The following is a 20,658-nucleotide window of genomic DNA, read 5'->3' as shown; positions in this document are numbered from 1 at the left end:
TAAATTTTTTTTTTGTGAAGAAGTTTCTTATTTATATCATCAGAGTATGAGTTCTCCACCCAGAAATCTTTCACAAACTTCTTTTTATTTCCTACTCTAGTTACAGAAGCAGGATTTGGTGCAGACATAGGCATGGAGAAATTCTTCAACATTAAGTGCCGCTATTCTGGTCTCCGGCCTCATGTGGTGGTGTTGGTTGCCACTGTCCGAGCTCTGAAAATGCATGGGGGAGGACCTGCAGTAAGTACTGGGGAAGCCTTGTAGCATTTGATCAGCTCGAAATTGTCTTGAAATTCAGAGTTGTAAAAGGAATTGATATTTCCATGTTTGCCAACAGCTTCATTGTAGTATGTTGCAGGCTCGTACCTGATTGTTTTATTGCCTTAATGAAGTGCCTGCATGCTGGGCCACTTGTAACAGTCCCAGAGTGAGTCATGTACTGAGCTATATTTTATCATGCAATCTTTTTTTCTTCCTTTTATTTTTTTCTTAGAAATAAAAAGGATCAGCATGTAGTAGAATGTTGTATCTTGAGCCCCACTTGAATCAAGTGGGGATTGCTGTCATGGATAAAAATCTTATGGAGCTCCATTTCTTTCCCTTTTTCCACAGGTCACTGCTGGGGTACCTTTGCCAAAGGAATACACAGAAGAGGTAATCTTTAAGCTGTTGTGACAGTGGACCAGCTAACTGTGGTCATGACATGATGGTGTCATGCAGTGCATGCCTGGATTACTAGTGTGTCATTTATTTAGCTGCCACAAATAGGCTTCTTCATACAAACTGTAATGGTCTTTTTTTTTTTAATTATGTTACTTTGGCTCTGCTCTTTTAAGCATTTATTGTCCTTGGCCTAGGCAGTGTTCAGAGCCTTTTTTTTCTCATTAATTCACACAGTTGTCTGTATGCTCAATTTTTTATAGTAGTATCTACTCTGTTTCCCCAACCCTCTCAATGTGGAGTAATTGCTTAGCTGAAGTACTGTCTCTGAAAATATCCAGAGTGCCTCTCTAATTACTCTCTTCTTAGCAGCCGTTTTTGTTTTTATTCCCCATTGTTTGCAAGTGAGGAAAGTGAACTAAAGTCTCACCTTCCATCCTTATGCCTCGAATCCTTGTGTACCCTTTGGATAATTGATCAGGCTCTTTACACTGCTGCAGCTCTTTCACTCCTGGAGCTTCTGTATATATTATCCTTTGCATAGGAAGGGATGAAATGTCTGAATTTCCAGGAATAGCGTTTGATGCTGCAAAATGTAAATGTATGTAAACTTAAAGCTGTTGCCACAGACTTCAAATGGATGTCATGAAATTCACTGCTGGTGATATTTAATATAGAAAGAGAAATGTATCAGAGAGGAAACAGAGGCTTTACTGTGGGGAGGTAATAAGAACAGGTATTAATTTTTTAAGCATAACAAAAGGTGATAAAAAATTGTTTCTCTTACCTTGACTTGGGAGCTGAAACCAGTGATCATTACAAGTAGTCACTCTTTCCTGTCTCCTGTCCAAGAGGTTACAGTGGTCTGGACTGTTCCAAAAGCAGCACTGGGGATTTGCCTTTGTGGTTTCATTCCCATTTGACATTTAGCTTCTGATTTAGTGTGTTTGGGAAAAAAGTTTCCCTGCCCCTGATAAAATATCCTTCCTGCTTGCTGTTCTCTACAGAACCTTCAACTGGTGGCAAAAGGCTGCAGCAACCTAAACAAGCAAATCCAGAACGCGCGGATGTTTGGTGTCCCGGTGGTCGTGGCTGTCAATGCTTTCAAGTGAGTGGGCTGGCAGGGGAGGTGGTGCAGGGGTGTAACACTGTGGCACTTCATCACTTTGTTTAACACAAATTCTTGCTCTCAGTACTGTTGATGTTTTGTTGGCAGCATTTCCATGATCATAAAACCATAGGATGGCCTGGGTTGGAAAGAACCTTAAAGATCATCTGGCTCCACTCTCCTGCCTTGAGCAGGGATACTTTTCAAGAGATGAGGTTGCTCAGAGCCCCATCCATTCTGGTCTTGAACACTTTCAGGAACACTTTCAACACTGGGGCAACCTGTTCCGGTGCCTCAGCACCCTCACAGTAAAGAATTTTTTCCTAGTGTCCAATCTAAACCAACTCTGTCAGTTTGAAACCCTTCCCCCTTGTTCCTGTCACTATGTGCTCTTCTGAGAAGCTTTTCTCCAGCTCTCTTGTAGGCTCCCTTCAGATACTGGAATGCCATAGTTTTGGATTGTTAGAAAATGCATGAATTTGGTTCTGCTTGTTGTACTGCACAGCAAACAATCACTGTGTGGTCTTTTTATGCAGCAGAAGTATTTTGAGCTGTGGTGTTAAAGCTGATGCCAGCCAAGGAGGAGGCTGTGGTTTCTGGTAGCCATGATTTCTTTGGACACATTTTGGATCTTGCCAAGAACAAATATTAATTTACTGTTTGTGCAATCTGGTACAAAAATGCAAACTTTCTCCTTGCAGGACAGATACAAAGGCTGAACTGGCCCTTGTAGTACAACATGCAAAGGAGGCAGGAGCATTCGATGCTGTGGAGTGCACTCACTGGGCAGAGGGAGGGAAAGGAGCCCTGGCCCTGGCCCGAGCTGTTCAGAGAGCATCCCAGGCACCCAGCAACTTCAAGTTCCTCTATAATGTGGAGGTAGGATCTTGCACTATTACAGAGTTGCTTTGTTTATATAAGTTGGTTTCACTAGCTTAAGTTGCTTAGGGCTAAAAGGCTGCTGAGAAATTGAGAAGAAACGTGGTGTTAGAACTGAAACATTGATACCACAAGTCTCACAGACCTAGTTTGTCAGTTCTTACTGTTTTGACTACCCATTGAAATATTGAAACATGTTTTGAAAACTCTCAAATTACTCTCTATTTCATTTTACAGCAGATGGAATTAAGCCTTATGTCTATAGAAGTGCACTTGACAACACATGTGGAGGATCTGAAACTGCTGTGATACTGCACAGGTCTTTGTGCTTTGGCCATGCTGACTTGCCTGTGTTTTTTGTTTTTCTAGCTACCTGTTGTAGATAAGATCAGGCTTATTGCCCAGCAGGTCTACGGGGCAAGAGACATTGAGCTACTTCCAGAAGCACAGGAGAAAGTTGCCCTGTACACTAAGCAGGTGAGTTTTCCACTTCACCTGGTAGCAGTGATGCTTTTCATTCAAAATTATCATATTGAACAGAGGTGTTGAAGCTGTGTTTGAAGGGAATCCTCACTCAAATCATGTCCTTATCCAGGACTCATTAAATGCTCCTACAATGGAGGAAGAAAAGGATGTGGTAAAAGAGAAAAGTGGCTTTGTCTTCTAGTGTAGAAGACAGAACTCTCTCATGTGGCCCAATACCTCCTGGTACCCATCTGTGATAGTTTTGGGGAGAAAGGGTAGGAGGATTTAGTGATCTTTCCCTAGTATACTCTCCCATTCTTTCAGCATTTAGAGAATTAGGGAATTACAACTCATTACGCTGGTTTTAAATAGTCTCTGATTATTTTTTTCCATCATGTTCCATTGAGATCAAGTTCCACTAATCAGGTTTTGAATCCATGTGGATTTTTCTCAGTCACAATTATTTTGGGGAAAGAGTTCTGTGAGTTATACGAGACTTAATGTGGAAAGTTTTTTGAGTTCTGAACATGCCATCTGGTTATTGAATTCAGTGTTTTCTGGTTGCTATGTTGCTTTTGCTCTTCTCTAGTGTGACATTGTTGTGAATTTACCTGTTTCTGCATTATTGAAGGTCTTTGAAGAGAAAAGCAATGTGAAGACTGGCAACTCATTGTCTGCAGGGTGCTGTAACCAATTTTCCTTTTGCAGTCCATTTACTACTGGCATATATAGTTGTGCTTTCATGCTTCTTATATATTCCTTTACAAGTCCATCAAAGTCCCAAAGGCATGCAATTGCCAACTTCCTCACAACCTGCAATTGTATTGATCAAACACTTCTAATTAACTGACTTCATCTGAACAAAACTTTTAACTCTGAGCTGTTCAACATTTTGGGAAGACAATAGGAAGTAAGTTGGCTGTCAAGTTTGTATATCTGGCACTTCCATACCATTGTTTCCTCAGCTGGATGTGCTGAGGGACGTGGTGGTTCTTTCTTTAGTACTTAATGAGGAGTGGGGAGAGAATTTGATAGAGAAGGAATGGGGATGTAGAATGATCAGTGGATCTGACAGGCTGTGGATGAAGCACTTGTTGGGGAATAAAATGCCTGATGTCTGCAGAGAATGGCACAACATAGCAATTACATTTTTGTATTGGAAAAATTACTGTTTTTTCCACTTATGTCATACCTTTTCTTTCCCTTTTCCCAGGGATTTGGGAACCTGCCAATCTGCATGGCTAAAACTCACTTGTCGCTGTCTCATGACCCTGAACAAAAAGGAGCACCTACAGGTTTTGTTCTGCCAATCCGAGACATTCGGGCCAGCGTTGGGGCTGGATTCTTGTACCCACTGGTGGGAACGGTATGTGGTAACTGTGGAGTGAGGAAAAAACTTCATTTGCATTCCAGGAATCACTTACTGTTAAGTGTCTTAAATTGGGAGAGTCCTTGTCATTTACAGTTGGTGTTTTAACAGTCCATTGTATCAGATACCTTAGTAGGCGTTTTTCTCAGGGGGAAGAGGAAGGCTGAAATAGACCATTTTACATTTGAATAATTAGCAAGCCCCTGCTGTATCCCTTAGGTCCCACATCTCTTTTCCTCAGTTTTGTGAAAAGAGTGAGCTTTTAGTTTCTAAATTGTAGGAACAGCAGTCTGGTAGAGGGACAAATCCTTGGCCCACCTGATTGCTGCTGGGACTTTGCATTTCGGGTGAAGCACTTTGCAGGTGACCTCTATGTACAGCTGTGGATCAGGGCAGAACAAGGAACCCCCTCCTAAGCTTACAGAGCAGATGCCTCTGTGTGAGACCTCCAAAGCAAAGCTGAGCTCTGCTATCAATCATTTATCAGGCTCCGCTCCTCTTCACTTCTCATGGTTTTGCTGACCATCTGTTTGCTGTTCAGCCTGCAACAATTCCAAGAACTCATTTCACTGCGCCCTTGAGTTTTTAGTTTCTGTTCTTTGATATGATTGGCATAATGTCAGCTGAGAGGGGAGAGAGTAGCAACAGTGGAAACAGGATCCTGGAACAGCTTTGTTATGAATTGCCTGGCAGAAAGAGGAGCTATCTGCAAAATGAACCCACATTCGGGTTTGCATCTGTAGAAACAGCACTAGGATGAAAGGATCCACTGGAAATCTTACCTGGGGAATCTCTTCTGGGCAAATGTTGAGTAACTAGTTAGATTACCTTAGGGCATGAGGCAGTTGGAGCAAGCAGTTCTATTTCATGTTTACTAGCCCTGAACCTTTTTCTGAGGTCTTCATGGCAACACATTTGCCATAATAAAGTTTCAGAAGCATTGGGGTGCATGACTCAGTTGATGAAGTTTGCTGATTTAAGAGTTGGATCCTCTCTTCCTTCAAATGCTAGGTAGGATAAATGTTGGCTGCCTTTTAAATTCTTTTTTTTTAAAAGGTAGCTAATGTTTCCAGATTATCCAGCATAAATAAGGTAACCACATCCTGATTAAAGTCTGGCTCATCCATGTTCTAAAGACTAATGTGTGTTTTGGGATAGAATGAAAGATAGCATGCCTGTTCCTGTTATAAATGGCATTTTTTGCAAGCCAAGATTTAGTCCAAACAATGATTTATTTTATTATTTATTCCATAAGCATTGGAGAAGGAAAGGGTACGCTGCATTAATGAGTAAACAAGAGAGGGATGTTTTCAGACATTAAAACTAACGTTTTGGCTCTTTTTCTGGTGTCTTCAGTTTCTATGGAGTTGGACTTTTTCCTTTCTGCTCCTGTACCCATTTCCTAATGTTTTCTTGGCCGTGTAGCAAATCATGGTGTTAATTCTGCCAGAATTAACAATAAGTCTTCTGGCTGGGACGTGATCACTCTTCTGTGGTGACTAAAACCCAGGGGATGGATGTCCTTTTGAGAAACAATCTGGGGCATTTTGAATCAGATCACTATTTTAAACCCATTCAGCAGGGAATGTGTTAGCCTCAGAATAAATTTTAGGCAGCAGCCATTGAACTGTAAGCTGAAAATACAACAAATATGTAGCTCTATGCAGAAGCTTTTAGAATAAATGTGAGGTGAAATTAACCACTGGTGTGTGCCTATTCTTGTTGTCTGAAGTTAATCACAAAGGCACATCATGCTTTATTTTTTTCTCAGATTCTGAATTTTGGAATTTTCCTTTCTGGCTTAAAGTTGAAACTTTGTACCTTTATGAAATACTGTAAGATTTTAAAGGAAATATAATTTCAAAGGTTATCTAGATTTAAATGAAATAAATTAACTCGAATTGATTTGGTTTGTTTTCTGGTGCTGCTGCTGAATTGAAAACAATTCTGTTATTCAGCTCTTGTTTTTTTAGATCCTAAATGGCATTTATTTTGAAAGACCCACAAGAGCAACAAATAATGTATGTTTGAAATCTGGCAAGGGGTTTGATTATACCCAGGTGGTCTAAGTTTTTATTGTAAGTAAATAGTGTGAATTGCCCTGTGTTCTTTTTGAGCACATGTGGTATTAAAGGAGAGGAGGATAAATGAGAAAAAGTTCTCAGCTCTGAAAATAACTACATGAAGCATTGCAGACACTTGTACAGCAAATTAGTAGCCTGGATGGAAATTATTCTGCACTGCATGGAAATTTGGGGTTTAAGCAGACTGCCTTGAAGTAATAGATATCAGAGTAGCCACTGTGGGTTGCCCTCTGGATAGGAAAGGAGGAAAAATTGACTGTTCATTTCAAAATAGAAAGTGCAAGAAATGGCAAAGTCAGGCACATATTCAGCACCTCCTACTCTATTGAATGTCACTCTCTGAGCTCCTGCTGTGGCCCTCTGAATCTGGAGGTGGAGATCTGCAAAGCTCCATGATTCTCCAGTGGTACATAAATAAATAGGAAGTTTCTTGCTCTTTGTGGCCAGAGACTGGGAGCTGAGAACAGGAAAACCCCTCTGGGCACTTTGAACCTCTTAATACTTTCTTGAGATGTTCTTGAGAGCAAAATATTTATACAGCTGAGCACAAAGGAATGGGGAGCCTCTCTGTGACCCCCTCTTCTCTGGGAAGACAGTGGCTCTAATAAAAAGCTAATGCAGCCCCAAAATTCCTTATAAAGAGGAGACTTTAAGTGATTTTTATTTTTGCATAACCCATGAAAGACTTGCAGTGGTACAGTACACGTGGGACTGGTGTTAGCACTTGTAAATGGCTAAGGAAAAAGGGCTGGGACTCCAGAAGCTCCCTGAACAGTTTTGAGAACTGCAGAAAAGACTTCACCAACAGAGCTTTGCCTTCTTGCTGCTTAGCTTATTATCAAAAGGAAGATGGGGAGATAATTTGATTAGCGTGCAAAATACTTGCTCAAGGAGAAAATACCAGGTTGCCAAAGAGATGTTTAATCTAATGGAGACAGGCATAACAATACTGACTGTGAAAGCTGAGGCAGGGTGATGCAGATAGAGAATGAGACCTTTCAAGTTCTCCCTTTTTATAAAAGCACTTAATGACCACTGACACAAAGTTCCAAACGTGGTCACGGACCCTTGTAGAGTCTGTGTTTAGCCTGTGTGTGTGCTGCTGGGCTAAGTGCTGCCTTAGGGGAGGGGAAATGCTGTCAGCTGCAAGAATAAATCAGGCCAGGTGTAGTTCCTGCCAGCCTTGTGTGCTGCATGCCTGGAACTGGGTTCTCAGCAGTGGGACAAGTGCAGAGGACTGGCCTGAGGCAGTAGTGCTGGCAGCTGCTTTGTGAGCTTCAGTTCTGCCTCTGAGCAGCCCTTCTGAGTGTATTCCAGTAATTATTCCTAATTATTTAACGTGTCTAGTTCTAGATTCTCAAAGAATTGTAATCAGCTGAGATGTTACAGCTGGTGAAGTTGTATTAAAATTTGTATCTTCACTTTAGTACTTAGAAAACTTCAGAAGTAATTGTCTCATCACAGCAGAGTCCATTAACACTCCTACAACAGTGAACTGGTCAGCTGCATAGCCAAGAACTTTGCCAAATCTTGGGCTCAGTTACTTGCAGTGCAGAAACCAAACTTAGTCCTTGTAAAAAGCAAAAACTTCATATCTGCCTACTGAGCCAGGAGTTTATAGTTCACATGGGGTGCTTCAGCACAGTCCATGACCATCATTCTCTGGTCTGTTGGTGTTCAGGGAGCTATTGCCATCCAAGTCTTCAGTGTTGAATCTTGTGCCCAAAATGCTGCCACTGCCACTTTAACATTCTATCTCTTGTTGTCCAGATGAGCACTATGCCAGGACTTCCTACAAGACCCTGCTTCTATGATATCGACCTGGACCCAGTGTCAGGAGAAGTGAATGGGCTCTTCTGAAAGGAATGATTGCCCAAAGGTTGGTGCCTTCTTGAAGGCCTTCAATATTTGGACTTTATTTTTCCAAAGATCTTGAGATGATGGAGTTAAGCCAATCCCATATTATGCCATATGTTTCCAAATGACATTTTATTATAATTCAGCCTGAAAGTTGCCTGCAGTACTATATAATAGTAATTAAGTTTTATTTTTGTTTTTAGCTCGCAGAAGAACACCTGATGAGTCATGTAAATGGAGCTGTGCTCTGATCTTTTTTTCTTAAGTCTGAACAAGATATCAGTGAGAATATAGTGCAAGAAGTGACTGGAAGGAGGAGTGCTGAAGAATCAACCAGTAACTTTTAATCTGTAATAATTTTTAAGCTGCTGTGTTCCAAGCTAGTTGACACTGAGCATATAAAGCAATCTTCCTCTACAGACCTCCCGCTTCATAATTGTAGCTGAAGCAGAATACAGAAACTTGGGTTTAATGACCTCTTTTGATTCAGTGACATGATTTTAATTACTAAAAATCCTAAAGCTGGAGCTGTTTGAAACAATCTTGGGACTTAATTGTCTTAACCATCGGGGTTTTGCAGCATGTGTTATCTTTAGAAGTCTTCTGGCTGCAGTTTCCCATTTGCCACGTGGAATCCTCTGTTCCTCTTCTCCTACCACGGGGGAACCTGCTGTGCCTAGGCACTGCTCCAGTGCCATTCCAGAGGAGCAGGGAGGATCCCCTTGGCTTCCCAGCACTCTCCACAAGTGCTTACCCTGCTTTCTGCTGGGAGTTGTTCCTGCAGGCACCTCAGCCACATCAGATAGCCCAAGCCCAGCTGCAGCTACTGTGTTCTGTCAAAGGAATGAAAGCTCTGGATAGCAGATCTGGAGGGACTGGCTCTCTGGCCCATACCTGTGGCTTCTACCAGATGTGTCCTTTGAACCATTTCCTGCTCAACCCTAAGTGCAGTTACACCACTGACAGGCCTTGTTTCATGTGGCACCTTTTTGATCAATAGAGACAATATGAATAGTGTGCAAGTGATCTGTAGCAGGTTTTGTCAGCAGGCCAAAAATAATTTTGTAAGATGAAGACGGCATTGCTGCCAATTTTTTAACTAATACAAATAAACTGGCAAATACTTCCAAGTGCTTTTTGGGTTTTAATGTATGCACTGAGATTACTGAATTAGAATTTATTTCTGTGATTAACTACACACAACAGCAATCATTGTATTGACAAGCAGGAGTGATTATTGCAGTAATAAGTAGCCTGCAATGCACCAGGGTGTGTGTGTGTTTTAATCTGGTTTCCTTCCCTAGATGATGTATGTTGTCTGTAGGAAATAAACTACCTGAATTATTCTGTGAATGTGAAATACTTGCATCTGACTGCAAAATATCTGAATTAACAGTCGTGAGGCCCATCTGCTTCTATCAGAACTGAATCTGAAAACATTCCAAATTTGGTGAGAACTGGGAGGATCAGGATGTAGGTGTGCACCAACGTAGGGGAGCATCTGTAGTACACAGATACTGTGTGTGAATATATATATATATATGTATATGTAGAGGGAGAGAAAAAATCTCTATCTCTTCAGTTATTCAGGAGGGGAGAATAATTATATGAAAGTTACCTGGCTGTGACACAAGCAGACAGAACACTTTAAATATTTTAATCTGAGATGCATTCACAGCCTCTTAGATGTTCCTTTTGATGTTACCCAGCCAAGGATTTCCTGGCAGCCAGGAGAGCAGGCTCAGCCCCCTTGCAGGGGGTCAGGAGGGGTTCCCCCATTGCTGCCCAGCCCCCCAGCCTGGCTGAGGGTCCCTCCTCACCTGCAGCTCCTGGGCCCAGCCTTGCCTGGAAGCCGGGTGCCAGAGCGGATGCTGCCAAGCCTGCTGTCAGTTCCTACATTTAATTTTCCCTGCTACACTGCTTTCCTGCAAAGTGCTCTGTGTTCCACCTTCATTTTATGCTTATGAAAGATGGGATAAGTGCAAATTTATGCTAAGATTAGCCTCCTTTTAGTTTAGCATGAGATCATAGCCATGTGCTTGAGAGAGATGGTTCAAGAGGTTGCTAGTCCCCCTCCTGCAGTGAGGCACAGCGCCGGATCAGGCACGAGCTTTTGAAGGGTTTGCTGCACAACAACAAAGCACAAGGGCCAAAAAACAGCCCCAGGCATCTCCAGAGATTAATGGGAAATGTTTTCTAACCTGCACTTCCAACCTCTTTTTTTCTCTTGCAGGATGGATACATAAATAGGTTATTTTTTTAATAACTCTCCCTTGCAGCTAAGGGTGCCAGCTAGGTCTTGTCCTATGAAATAGGTCATAGAGGCCACTTAATTTCTTCTAGCTAAGTACTCAGTGGTTTTCTTTTCCTCCTGTTGCTTAGAGAAAAAACTAATTATGTACAAATTTCTTCTCTGTGGGCTATTTGTGGGCCTGGTCCTTAGCTGGAGTTATGGCCATCCGTCCCCATGCTGTGCTGTTGTGAGAGCACTGCATCGCATCCTGTAAGAAATAACACAGGTTTATGTTTTTAAGTAGTGCCGGGGACAAGAAAGAGGAGAAGGTGTTGCTGGTTGACTTGTTGCATGTCACCAGCACCACAGAAAAAAAACAGGATCCAGCTGAGCCAGCATCTTCTGTCCAGCTTACCCAACTTCTGACCTGATCCTTTGCTTGCCTTTTATTTCGCTTTCACCACGGCCATTGCTGCTGCCATCTGCCCCTGGAGCATCAGGAATAATTGGATTCCATGCAAAGTGCTCCCAAGAGGATTCATGGCAGCTTGCCTCCATCACACCACAGCCTCACGTTAACCACCCTCCTTGTCTGCTTCCCTCCCTCCTGCCTCCAGCTGCAAGGAGGGAAAAGCTCCTTGCGTTGAAGGGCCTCACTTGGCTTTCATAAAGCAGTGGATCATAATTAGAACCCACCACCCACCTCAGGAGAGAAGCTGTTTCCAAATGAAGTTTATTATCCTGCGTGAATGCGAGCAAACACATCTCAGAGGGGAGCTTTTAAAAAGGCAATTCCTTGTGATGCTCAATGCACTTTTTCTGCCCTCCTGGCTGGCATTTCAGCCCAGCTAATCCATTTTGTACCTTTCTTCCCGTGAAGAAGCTGAGGAGGGGGGAGGCCATGTGTGTTTTTCTAAGCCTGGCCTACCCTGGAAGCCACTTGCAGGTTCAGAGTGCTGCTTTGCTCAGTTTCTCGTGTGCAAACATGCTGTGAAGCAGTTAATGTCTGTAAAGCCTTTGTGGGCGTCAGCTCCCCGTGGAGATGAATGGGGACGTTCGGGCATCTCGACTGCAGTTTCCTGTAGTTCATCAGCTCCACTGGGTAGTCCTTTTTCTGGAGGCTCTCCCATCAATCATCACAGCTGGAGACGTGATTTTTTTAAAGGCAGATCTCAGCTGCTTTGGAGAGAAGAAAGGCTCTGATGAAAGAGGCACTTTCTCTGGTGTTTTGAGCATGGATTAGTTTGAAGCCAAGAGCTGGCTGTCCTTATCTCCACCTCCAAAGGTGTAGCTCCTGCAGCACCTCCAACAGCGAGTGCTGAAAGCTGTGAAGGTTTTAGGTGGCACATAAAAAAAAAAAAGCTGCCAAGCGCAAGCCCCCCTCGCTTCCCACCAAGCCAGGAACCCAGAGCGGTCCCTCCTCCCCGCGGGGCGTGCTCCGGGCTCCCTTACTGTGCTCCCAACTACAAACCGCGGCTCGATTTCTGGGAGCACCTTCACCTCGAGCTGAAGCCGGTGGTTTTCGGGTCTGCAGCTGCTGTGCACAGCCTGGGAGGGGACGGAAGGTTACTCTGCCCCACCAGCAGCGCCGCTGCCCGCCGGGAGAGCGGTGCTATCCCACCCCCGGGCGGGATGCTCCCCGCCGCGATAAAGCGATGCTGATCGGCGAGCAGGGCGCGATGCTGTCCCACGGCGGGAAGGAGGCGGCGAGCAGGTGCCGGCCGGGGCGGGGGGCGGGCCGGGGGCTGGCGGGGGGCGGGGGGCTGCCGGCAGCGCCCTCCCCGCCGGCCCGGGGGGCGCGGCTGCGGCGGAGGCGGCGGCGGAGCGCAGCCGCGCCGAGCGGAGCGGGGCCGGGCCGGGCTGCAGGTGAGGCGCGGGGGGCGCGGGGGTCCGGCGGGGGGCGGCTCCGCCTCGGGGGGACCCGCGGGGCCGGCGGCAGCTGCGGGTCCCGGCGCCGCCTCCGCGGGCGCTGCCCCCGGCGGGGTCCGGCCGTGGGGGGCTCCCCGTGCCCGGGCGGGTCCCGCCGCGCCCCCGCGGACGCCCCCGAAACTTGGCGGGGCCGGGCTGCGGGATGCGCTCGGGGCACCGGCGGCTGCGGGTGCGCGCTCGCACGGCTCCGACAGCTCCGCTCGGCTTCCCCTTAAAATAGCCTCATTGAAATTAGCATAATTTTTTAAAAGCCCAGATGTGCCGCGGGGGAAGCGTGCCCCGGAACCCCCTTTTAATCGCCCTGCTCCTGAAAAGCAGAGCACGAAATGCCGTGTAAAGCCTTGCCCGGAGCCCCCGAGCCCGTCCTGCAGAAGTTGGTCTGTTTGTGGTAACACCTTTTGGTATCGTTCCATCCAAAAGGTTCTGATGATTATTTCTAGGCACAGCTTTTTTTTTTTTTTCCGCTCAGGTTGACACACATCTTACAACATCATGTCTTTGATGAGCACACACGGTGTTAATTGAGGTTGCCATGGGAGGCATGCACGTAGTATAAATAAGCTCCCTTCTTGCCATGTGATTTCGCTTTTGTATTCCTCAAGCCTCCTTTTTGTATTCTCTGTTTTTGCATATTGTCATATGGTGCATTAAAGATAAAAATATCTGCTGTCTCAGGGTGTAATTTCCCTAGCTGGAACTATAAGTGCATATGGAGCAGTGGGGAAAGGATTTAGCAAGCCGTAGGAGAAGGAAATATGTGTGTGCCTGTGTAATAAGTATTTGCCATAATATGGGCAGTTATATTTTTAAAAGTCCCTTTTTCCACATCAAATTGCAAAACAGTACTTTCTGTGATGGAACATCACTGGCCTTGATGTTCCTTGATGGAACATCTTATGGCCTTATTTTGCCTTTGGATATTGATGCTAATTAGTGAAAAAAACGTGCTATAGCGAATCCAGCCCTGGTCTGCCTCCCAGAATGAAATGTTTAAGGAGGAAAAACTTTTTAGTACTTTTTAAAAATTTCTCTATGGGTCTTATCAGTCATTTATTGTGTTCCAGATAAAAAGATGAAAGCCTCGGTCATGCTTTGCAGCAAATTTCATACAACACCCGAGGGGAACTGAAGCAGAAACCAAAGCCAAGGCAAAGCAGCATCTGACCTTGTCACTGGGGGGCAGAAAACAGCCGCTGGTTCCACTGTGCTTTAATCAAGCTCCCTGGGCAATGTGGAATTGCAGAGAGCTCACAAAGTGCAAGTTCCTTCCAGGTCCGTGGGGTGAATAAAAATTGTTAATTCTTGGCTTGATTTGTCATCCTTTGGGGGAAAAAAAAGGTATGTTGGACTGGCTATTATACAGTTAGACCAAGCACAACTGGAAGTGAGTTGCTCCAGAGATGAGAGTGACTGAGGCCAGCAAAGCCAAGGAGAAGCCTGTTCAACTGCACATCTACCTGGGATTCCTTGGAGAGGTGATAAAGTGAGTAATAAGGCAAGGTGGGAGTTATAAAGCGGATGCGACAGCTCCAGCAGAACTTCTTCTCACTGCCACATACGCTCGTTACAAAGCAACTAATGTTATTTGGAAATCTATTTGAGAAAAAAAATGCACTTTGAGCATCTCTGCAGTCCTTTTGTCTGAAGCATTGATCAGGAAAATCAGCAGCACAACACCAACAAAGAAAAATATGGTGAAGGCAGCTAAGGAAATTGAAATGGAGAACCCAAGAGAGGCAGAGACTCCCAGCACAGGAGCCACATGTTCCCCTCCAGAGGAACAAACAAAAAAACCCTCCATGCTCTGCTTTAAGAAGAGGAAGAAGTCTGGTAAGAAGGGGCTGGCTGGGAAGGATGTGTGCGAAGGAGCCTCAGAGGAGAAAAGCCAGTGTGTTAGCGCTGACCAAGAGGAGGTGAAAGCTTCCAATCCATCACGGTCCTCCAAAGGAACCTGGGCAGCCATCAAAAGCCTTGCCAGACCTCAGAGAAGGCAGAAGTCCTCCTCGCGGAAGAAGGTGCCCTCTGATTCCCAAGTGCAGCTGGAGGTGGATGCTGAGGAGAGCTGTGCCCAGGACCTCCCAAAGAAACGGGCAAGCTCTGGGGTCAAGATGCCCTGTGTGAGGTTCTCCAGAGGTAGGAAAAAACCCAGCCCCTCAGAAGCAGTGGAGGAGTCAGAGGGCAGTGTTCAAGCAAATGAAGTGATGGGTGTTGTGAATAAGGCCAGTGAAGAGCCGGAGGATTTGGCCCCGACAGGCAAATCTGAATCCTTCAGCCCAATCTCTGCACAGGAGGAGCAGGATACGGTGAAGCAGGAGCAGCTTAAAGAGGACCAGGATACAACGAAGAAGGACCAAGATACAATGAAAGAGGACCAGGATTCAGTGAAAGAGGACAACCATACAGCCAAGGAAAGTGACACCTCTGTTGGGAAGAGTGAGCCCTTGACACAGCCCGCACGTGAGGCAGAAGAACACTCGGAGTGCACTGTTCAGCTGGAGATAACCATTTCAGAGACAGCTAATGAAACAGCCCAGGACAAACTGCAGGAAGGGAGTCTGCCCCAAACCACCAACGATGTGGAGGGCAGGGAAGTTGCTTCCGAAGCGCCTGTTTCTAAAGATCAACCTGATAATGCCCCTGAAATCACAGAGTGGCAGGAAATCCCTAATACCTGCAAAGAGGTGCCTGAAAGGGATGAACTGGAAAAGAGCATAAATCTTTCTAAGGAGTGCAAAGCCGAGGAGACTGTAACTGGTTTCAGTGAGCTGGTATCTGGAGGTGATGCAGCGAGTGTGCAGGATGCAGGGAGTGTGCAGGATGCAGGGAATGTGCAGGATGCAGGGAGTTCAAAGGATGCAGTGAGCATGCAGGATGCTGTGAGTGTGAAGGATGCAGAGAGTGTGCAGGATGCAGCGAGAGTGCAGGATGCTGCAAGTGTGCAGGATGCAGTGAGTGTGAAGGATGCAGAGAGTGTGCAGGATGCAGCGAGAGTGCAGGATGCTGCAAGTGTGCAGGATGCAGTGAGTGTAAAGGATGCAGTGAGCATGCAGGATGCAGTAAGTGTGCAGGATGTAGTGAGTGTACAGGATGCAGAGAGTGTGAAGGATGCAGCAAGTGTACAGGATGCAGCAAGTGTACAGGATGAAGAGAGTGTGAAGGATGCAGGGAGTGTGCAGGATGCAGCAAGTGTACAGGATGCAGGGAGTGTGAAGGATGCAGGGAGTGTACAGGATGCAGGGAGTGTGAAGGATGCAGGGAGTGTACAGGATGCAGCAAGTGTGAAGGATGCAGGGAGTGTACAGGATGCCACAAGTGAACAGGATGAAGGGAGAGTGAAGGATGCAGGGAGTGTACAGGATGCCACAAGTGAACAGGATGCAGTGTGTGTGCAGGAGGCAGCGAGTGTGCAGGAGGCAGTGAGTGTGAAGGATGCAGAGAGTGTACAGGATGCAGAGAATGCACAGGAGGCAGCAAGTGCGCAGGAAGCAGCAAGTGTGCAGGAAGCAGTGAGTGTGGAAGATACAGCAAGCATGCAGAATGCCACAAGTGTGCAGGAGGCAGTGAGTGTGCAGGAGATAGTGAGTGCCCAGGATGCAGCAGGTATGAAGGAGGCAGTGAGTGTGCAGGAGGCAGCAAGTGTGGAGGATGCGGCAAGTGTGCAAGAGGCAGCAGGTGTGCAGGAATGCTCCAGCCATCAGATACTAGAAGCAAATGCAGGCACTGGTGTCAGCATCATCATCACCATCACCGAAGCCGAGGACTCTGACAACACCGACTCTGACCAGGCCTATGAGCCGTCCCCGGTTTTGCACCAAAAAAAGCAAAAAGGGAATAAAAAATCGAACAGGAATGCTGATGTTGGTCAAAAAGAGGGCCCCGAGGCTGGTGGCAGTCCCCAGGCAGAGGAGAAAGGTCTGGGTGACCAGGGGCACAGAACTGGGGAGCAGTACGAGTTGCTCCTCATAGAAACCGCCTCTTCCCTTGTGAAGGCTGCCATTCAGTCATCCATAGAGCAGCTGGTCAACGAAATGGCCCTGGAACAGAATAAACACAACAGCTTTCTGTGATGGCAGCCTTGCCCCAGAGAGAAAGGGCAGCAGGAGTGATCTCAAGCTCCATTTGGCCTGCGGGGTGTGTGGAGAACTCGGAGAGCTCCTGGGGCTGAGGTGTAGTTAATTCTGCATGCCCGTTCAGCTGTGTCTGTGTGAAACGGATCCCGGGATGTGGGCAGACCCTGCTGAGTGCAGCGTGTCCCCTGGGGCTTCAGACAGCGCCACTGACCACAGCTGCGGAAAAATTAAGGTGTTACAGTGACTGTGTTTTCATTTATTGGCACATTTATGTCAAGGCCACATTCCTGCTGTCACCCGTGCCCTGTTTCCCCGCTGTTCCTGCTGTAGATCTGTACATACCATGTGTTTGAAGCAAGGTCCTGAGAGGCAGTGAGTGCCCGACCTGCTGCTGGGCTGGATTCGGGGTACGCTGAAAACAGCTGGAGGCTTGCTGGGGCTTTATTGCAGATGAGGAAGAGCGAAGTGTCCGCAATATTAACAAGAAAACATAAATTGCAATATTAACAAGAAAACATCGCTGCCAGGCTGTGTGCGTACCGCGAACCGCAGTCACTGCTGTGGCACGAAGCCGGCGGCTCCCAGCGAGCTCTCTCCATCACTCGGCCTCTCCCCCTGTCACAAGCAGCCTGTGCATCTCCAGACACGCCAAACCTCAGCATCAGCCTCGCCTTGCTGAGCCCGGGCTGCGCGAATGCCAGGAGAGCGGCGGCGCCTCGTTTGCCGGGGCGCCTTTCCCGCACCGCGGAGCGCAGCGGGCGGAATTCCCTGCGGCAGCGCGGGCCGGGCGGGAGCAGCCCTGCCCAGGCAGCCCCCTCCTCCCTCGCCTTCCTCCGTCCCCGTCCCGCTGTCGTGCTGAAGCTCTCCTCGGATGTAGCATAATTTTTTTTATACATGGCATGCGATATAAATAGCAGTGAGCTGCATGCGTGTTAGCAGTCAGCATAGTTTGGGAAGCCGCAATGTGCTGCCGGCGCTGGGATGGCTTTGATTTGGTCTGAGTGCCGCTGGCATCCCCGGCTGCTGGCGGCAGCCTGTCCCGCACCGCTCCCCGAGGAGCCCTCCTGCCTTCATCCAGCCCAGGCATCCCTTGGGAATCGTGCATTATGCCCGGCTCGCTGCTACCAGGCTCTGGCACGCCACGTAGCTCCCTCTGAAACACGCACTGAAATGCTGGAGCAATCTTCCTGAAGTCCTCAGGGAAAAAAAATCCTGACGTGAGGGCCCGAGGACATGGCTGGGAAATGCCTGGACAAGCCTACTGCTGTCAGACCCCGAGAACTGCCCTGTCCCGAGGGGTTTGCACCGCAGCGTGTGTGCGAGCATCACCTCCAGCTACCAGCTGCCCGGGAGAAAGGGGCCTTTTAATAAAGTGGGATTGCATCTGCGTGGCTGGCATTTTGTGTCCAGCTGTGGGCAAAGCAGTGTGTTTTCCTCTGAGAGAATTCTCCTGCGTGTTCTCAGCCGGCACAGAAATAGCAGCCGCGCTTGGCAATTGCTCACTGACCATGCGCTGAGATCTCCCTTCCCAGCACAGACTTTGGATTCCTGCTAAAATACAAGGGCTGTCCCTCGTATCTGGTGCACAAACATGTTTTAAACCTCGATAAAGCATCTCCTTAATGTCATGAGAGGACTGCGAGCAGCAACAGCCACATCTCATCTCTGTGCAAGTAAAACTTAAAAAAACCCAGAGGGTGGTAAAGAAAAAAAAAAGTGTATTTTTTTCCCTGTGAATTTGTTTATTAAGTTATCAGCTATTGATAATTCAGTGTGTACAATTTTAATGGCTTTGTACTTCATACTGGTCCTTCCAGGTATTTTGCCATAATTTTGAAAAAGGGACTTTTAAAGGACTTTTAGATGTACCTTTGGAGCTGTTGCAGCACCCTGGGAAGAGCCATTCTGATGCTTGGAGAGGCTTATGGGATTACACCGGGCACTGTGGCAGGCTGGTGCTGAGCAAAGGGCTGCAGCATTGCTGTGGGATCCCACTGGAGTCAGCTGCAGAGAAGGAAGTCCAAGCTTTAGTAAATAAACACAAAATTACCCCACAGGGCCAGGCTGTCATGCTCTGTCAGTCTGCTAAGCTGTTCTGGGTGGATTTGGTGTTATTTCAGTATTGCCTTTTAGGCAAAACACATCTTCAAAAAAGGAGAAGAATGGCAGAAATGCCTAGTCCAGCCCGGCCCTGTGATTTGCTCCATGTCAGGGGTTGGGTTTGCATCCTCTCTTGTATCTGGTTTTCCCTCTGTTATAGCTGTACATAGAACTGATGATTATTTCATTAAAGCTGAATGTACCTGTTGTTTTCCTGCCTTGTGATTGCGTGGGCAGCTATGGAGAGATTTTATATGTGGAAGGATTAACTCACAGTGGTGCTCTGTTTTGTCCAGCTTTTTCAGGCAGTCACACAGTGAGCAGAGAGAAATCTTAATGTTGGTGGCAGATCCAAATTCTTTGGAGGCTTGCTCCCCCTCTGCCCTTTCTATGACATTTCCTTTCGGTTGCGGGTCAATCATTTCTACTGCAGAGTCCTGCCTGCCCAGGGACTGCTGTAAGGAATTTGTGAAGGGTCACAGATCTCTGGCAGCTAAGAAAAGCCATCCTGCTGCCCCAAGGTTAAATTCCCTATTAGATACCCTGTGGCACCAGAGGGAAATGTTTGAGGCTCTGCAGACTGACAAGGGTGGTGCTGACAGCGTTCAGGTTGGGGCTGGCATTTTGGGAGGGGGAGCAGCAGATTTGGTGCTTTGGCACTTTCTGGAGCAGATCAAATTGGTCCCACACCCTAACTGGTGTTTTTTAATAATATCCTTCATGTAATTTCTTGACACAGTTTAAAACACACAAAATATGGGGGAAGGGAGTTATAAATTTTTAATAGTATTAATCCTATCTATTCTTTCAGGTTTACAGAACAAAATATAGGCTCATAACAGCTGCTAATGACTTAATTAAGACTCTCTACTCCTTCCTTATGATTAGAGAGTAGAACATTAATAAAACATTTATTCTTTCATAGAAGGAATGATAAATTTACTATTGTGAAAAAGTGCTGGGCCAGGGATCCTGTGAGGATGTGGCTGCATGGCTGTGACAGAGCACCAAAGGTGGCCTGACTTAAGGACCATCATCCTCACCAACAGCTAAAATAATCTGGAATTATCATAGAATCACAGGATCATTCAGGTTGGAAAAGACCTCTAAGATCACCAAACACTGCCAAGGCCACCATTAAACCCTGTCCCCAAGTGCCACATCTATATATTTTTTAAATCCCTCCAGGTTTGGTGACTCCACCACTGCCTTGGGCAGCCTGTTCTAATGCTGGACACTCCTCTCAGGGAAGATTTTTTTCCTGATATCCAGTCATTTTTATGGCCCTATTCAGCCTGCTTTTGAGCTGTCTGGCTCCTTACCCAGAAATTCATTGCTTGCTGCCCTCTGAATTATGGAAGTGATTCTTCTGCTCACCCCACAGCCTGTGCTGCTGCTTTTGTCCCAGATGTTTCCATTGCTCTCCTCAGTGGGGACAATTCAGGTCTATATCAAGCAAGTTCCCTATCCCTGCTTTGCTGTGTCATTTTAAGTATTTTCATCTCCCACAGCTTTTTTATATTAGCAGCAAAGAAAAGGGTGTTTAAATAGTATAACTCATACCCAGAAAGGCTTCTAGGGGGATAAAAAGCTTTTCTGTTAAGTCAACACTGAGCCCAGCAGAAAACAAGTGTATCCATTGAAAAGTTCCTTGTGGAAGCTGCCAGTAGACAATGATGACACAAAATATTGCATTTTCTTTCCTGCCCTGGGACACCAGAAATGGATTAGAAATGCTCAGGGGCAGCTCTCCAGCTGCTGAAGGTCATGGCAGCTCCATAGGCTTCAAAGGACTGACCCCACAGCAGCCAGGAGTCTGGTGTTTGAATCCAAGGTGCAATCCCTGCACAAATCATGGACAGTCTCATATGCACCATATAGAAAAGTGATGATGTGGTTGTAGG

General features: G+C 46.4%; 2 protein-coding genes and 1 long non-coding RNA gene across 4 annotated transcripts in view; 2 read left to right on the top strand and 1 right to left on the bottom strand.

The window, feature by feature from the left end:
- The window catches only part of MTHFD1 (methylenetetrahydrofolate dehydrogenase, cyclohydrolase and formyltetrahydrofolate synthetase 1), a 39,722-nt gene extending 30,170 nt beyond the window's left edge, over positions 1 to 9,552 (top strand). For both annotated transcript variants that reach the window (XM_021554539.4, XM_021554537.4), the window contains 8 exons: positions 101 to 240; positions 613 to 654; positions 1,668 to 1,768; positions 2,470 to 2,647; positions 3,017 to 3,124; positions 4,326 to 4,478; positions 8,336 to 8,444; positions 8,626 to 9,552. In XM_021554539.4, the coding sequence (XP_021410214.2) occupies positions 101 to 240; positions 613 to 654; positions 1,668 to 1,768; positions 2,470 to 2,647; positions 3,017 to 3,124; positions 4,326 to 4,478; positions 8,336 to 8,425 (812 nt within the window). In that variant the 3' untranslated portion in view covers positions 8,426 to 8,444; positions 8,626 to 9,552. The remainder of the gene's footprint in view (positions 1 to 100; positions 241 to 612; positions 655 to 1,667; positions 1,769 to 2,469; positions 2,648 to 3,016; positions 3,125 to 4,325; positions 4,479 to 8,335; positions 8,445 to 8,625) is intronic.
- LOC146767423 (uncharacterized) lies at positions 100 to 12,417 on the bottom strand. The gene is made up of 2 exons (XR_014955796.1): positions 12,156 to 12,417; positions 100 to 11,831 (listed from the first exon to the last, which is right to left on the bottom strand). It is a non-coding gene; the product is annotated as an uncharacterized LOC146767423 (long non-coding RNA).
- AKAP5 (A-kinase anchoring protein 5) lies at positions 12,417 to 18,963 on the top strand. The gene is made up of 2 exons (XM_021554483.3): positions 12,417 to 12,521; positions 13,649 to 18,963. The coding sequence occupies exon 2, from the start codon at positions 14,276 to 14,278 to the stop codon at positions 16,649 to 16,651; it is 2,376 nt and encodes a 791-aa protein (XP_021410158.3). The 5' UTR covers positions 12,417 to 12,521; positions 13,649 to 14,275; the 3' UTR covers positions 16,652 to 18,963.
- Positions 18,964 to 20,658: the final 1,695 nt, after the last annotated feature.

The sequence above is a fragment of the Lonchura striata genome, chromosome 5 (assembly GCF_050655825.1).
Source record: "Lonchura striata isolate lonStrDom1 chromosome 5, ASM5065582v1, whole genome shotgun sequence".
NCBI classification, from domain to species: domain Eukaryota; kingdom Metazoa; phylum Chordata; class Aves; order Passeriformes; family Estrildidae; genus Lonchura; species Lonchura striata.
The sequence above is the reverse complement of the archived record's forward strand: the minus strand, read 5'-3'. Positions and strand labels throughout refer to the sequence as shown.

Bases quoted from the DNA above. Each gene is read 5' to 3' on its own strand.
- AKAP5 (XM_021554483.3), top strand. From the start codon at position 14,276: ATGGTGAAGGCAGCTAAGGAAATTGAAATGGAGAACCCAAGAGAGGCA.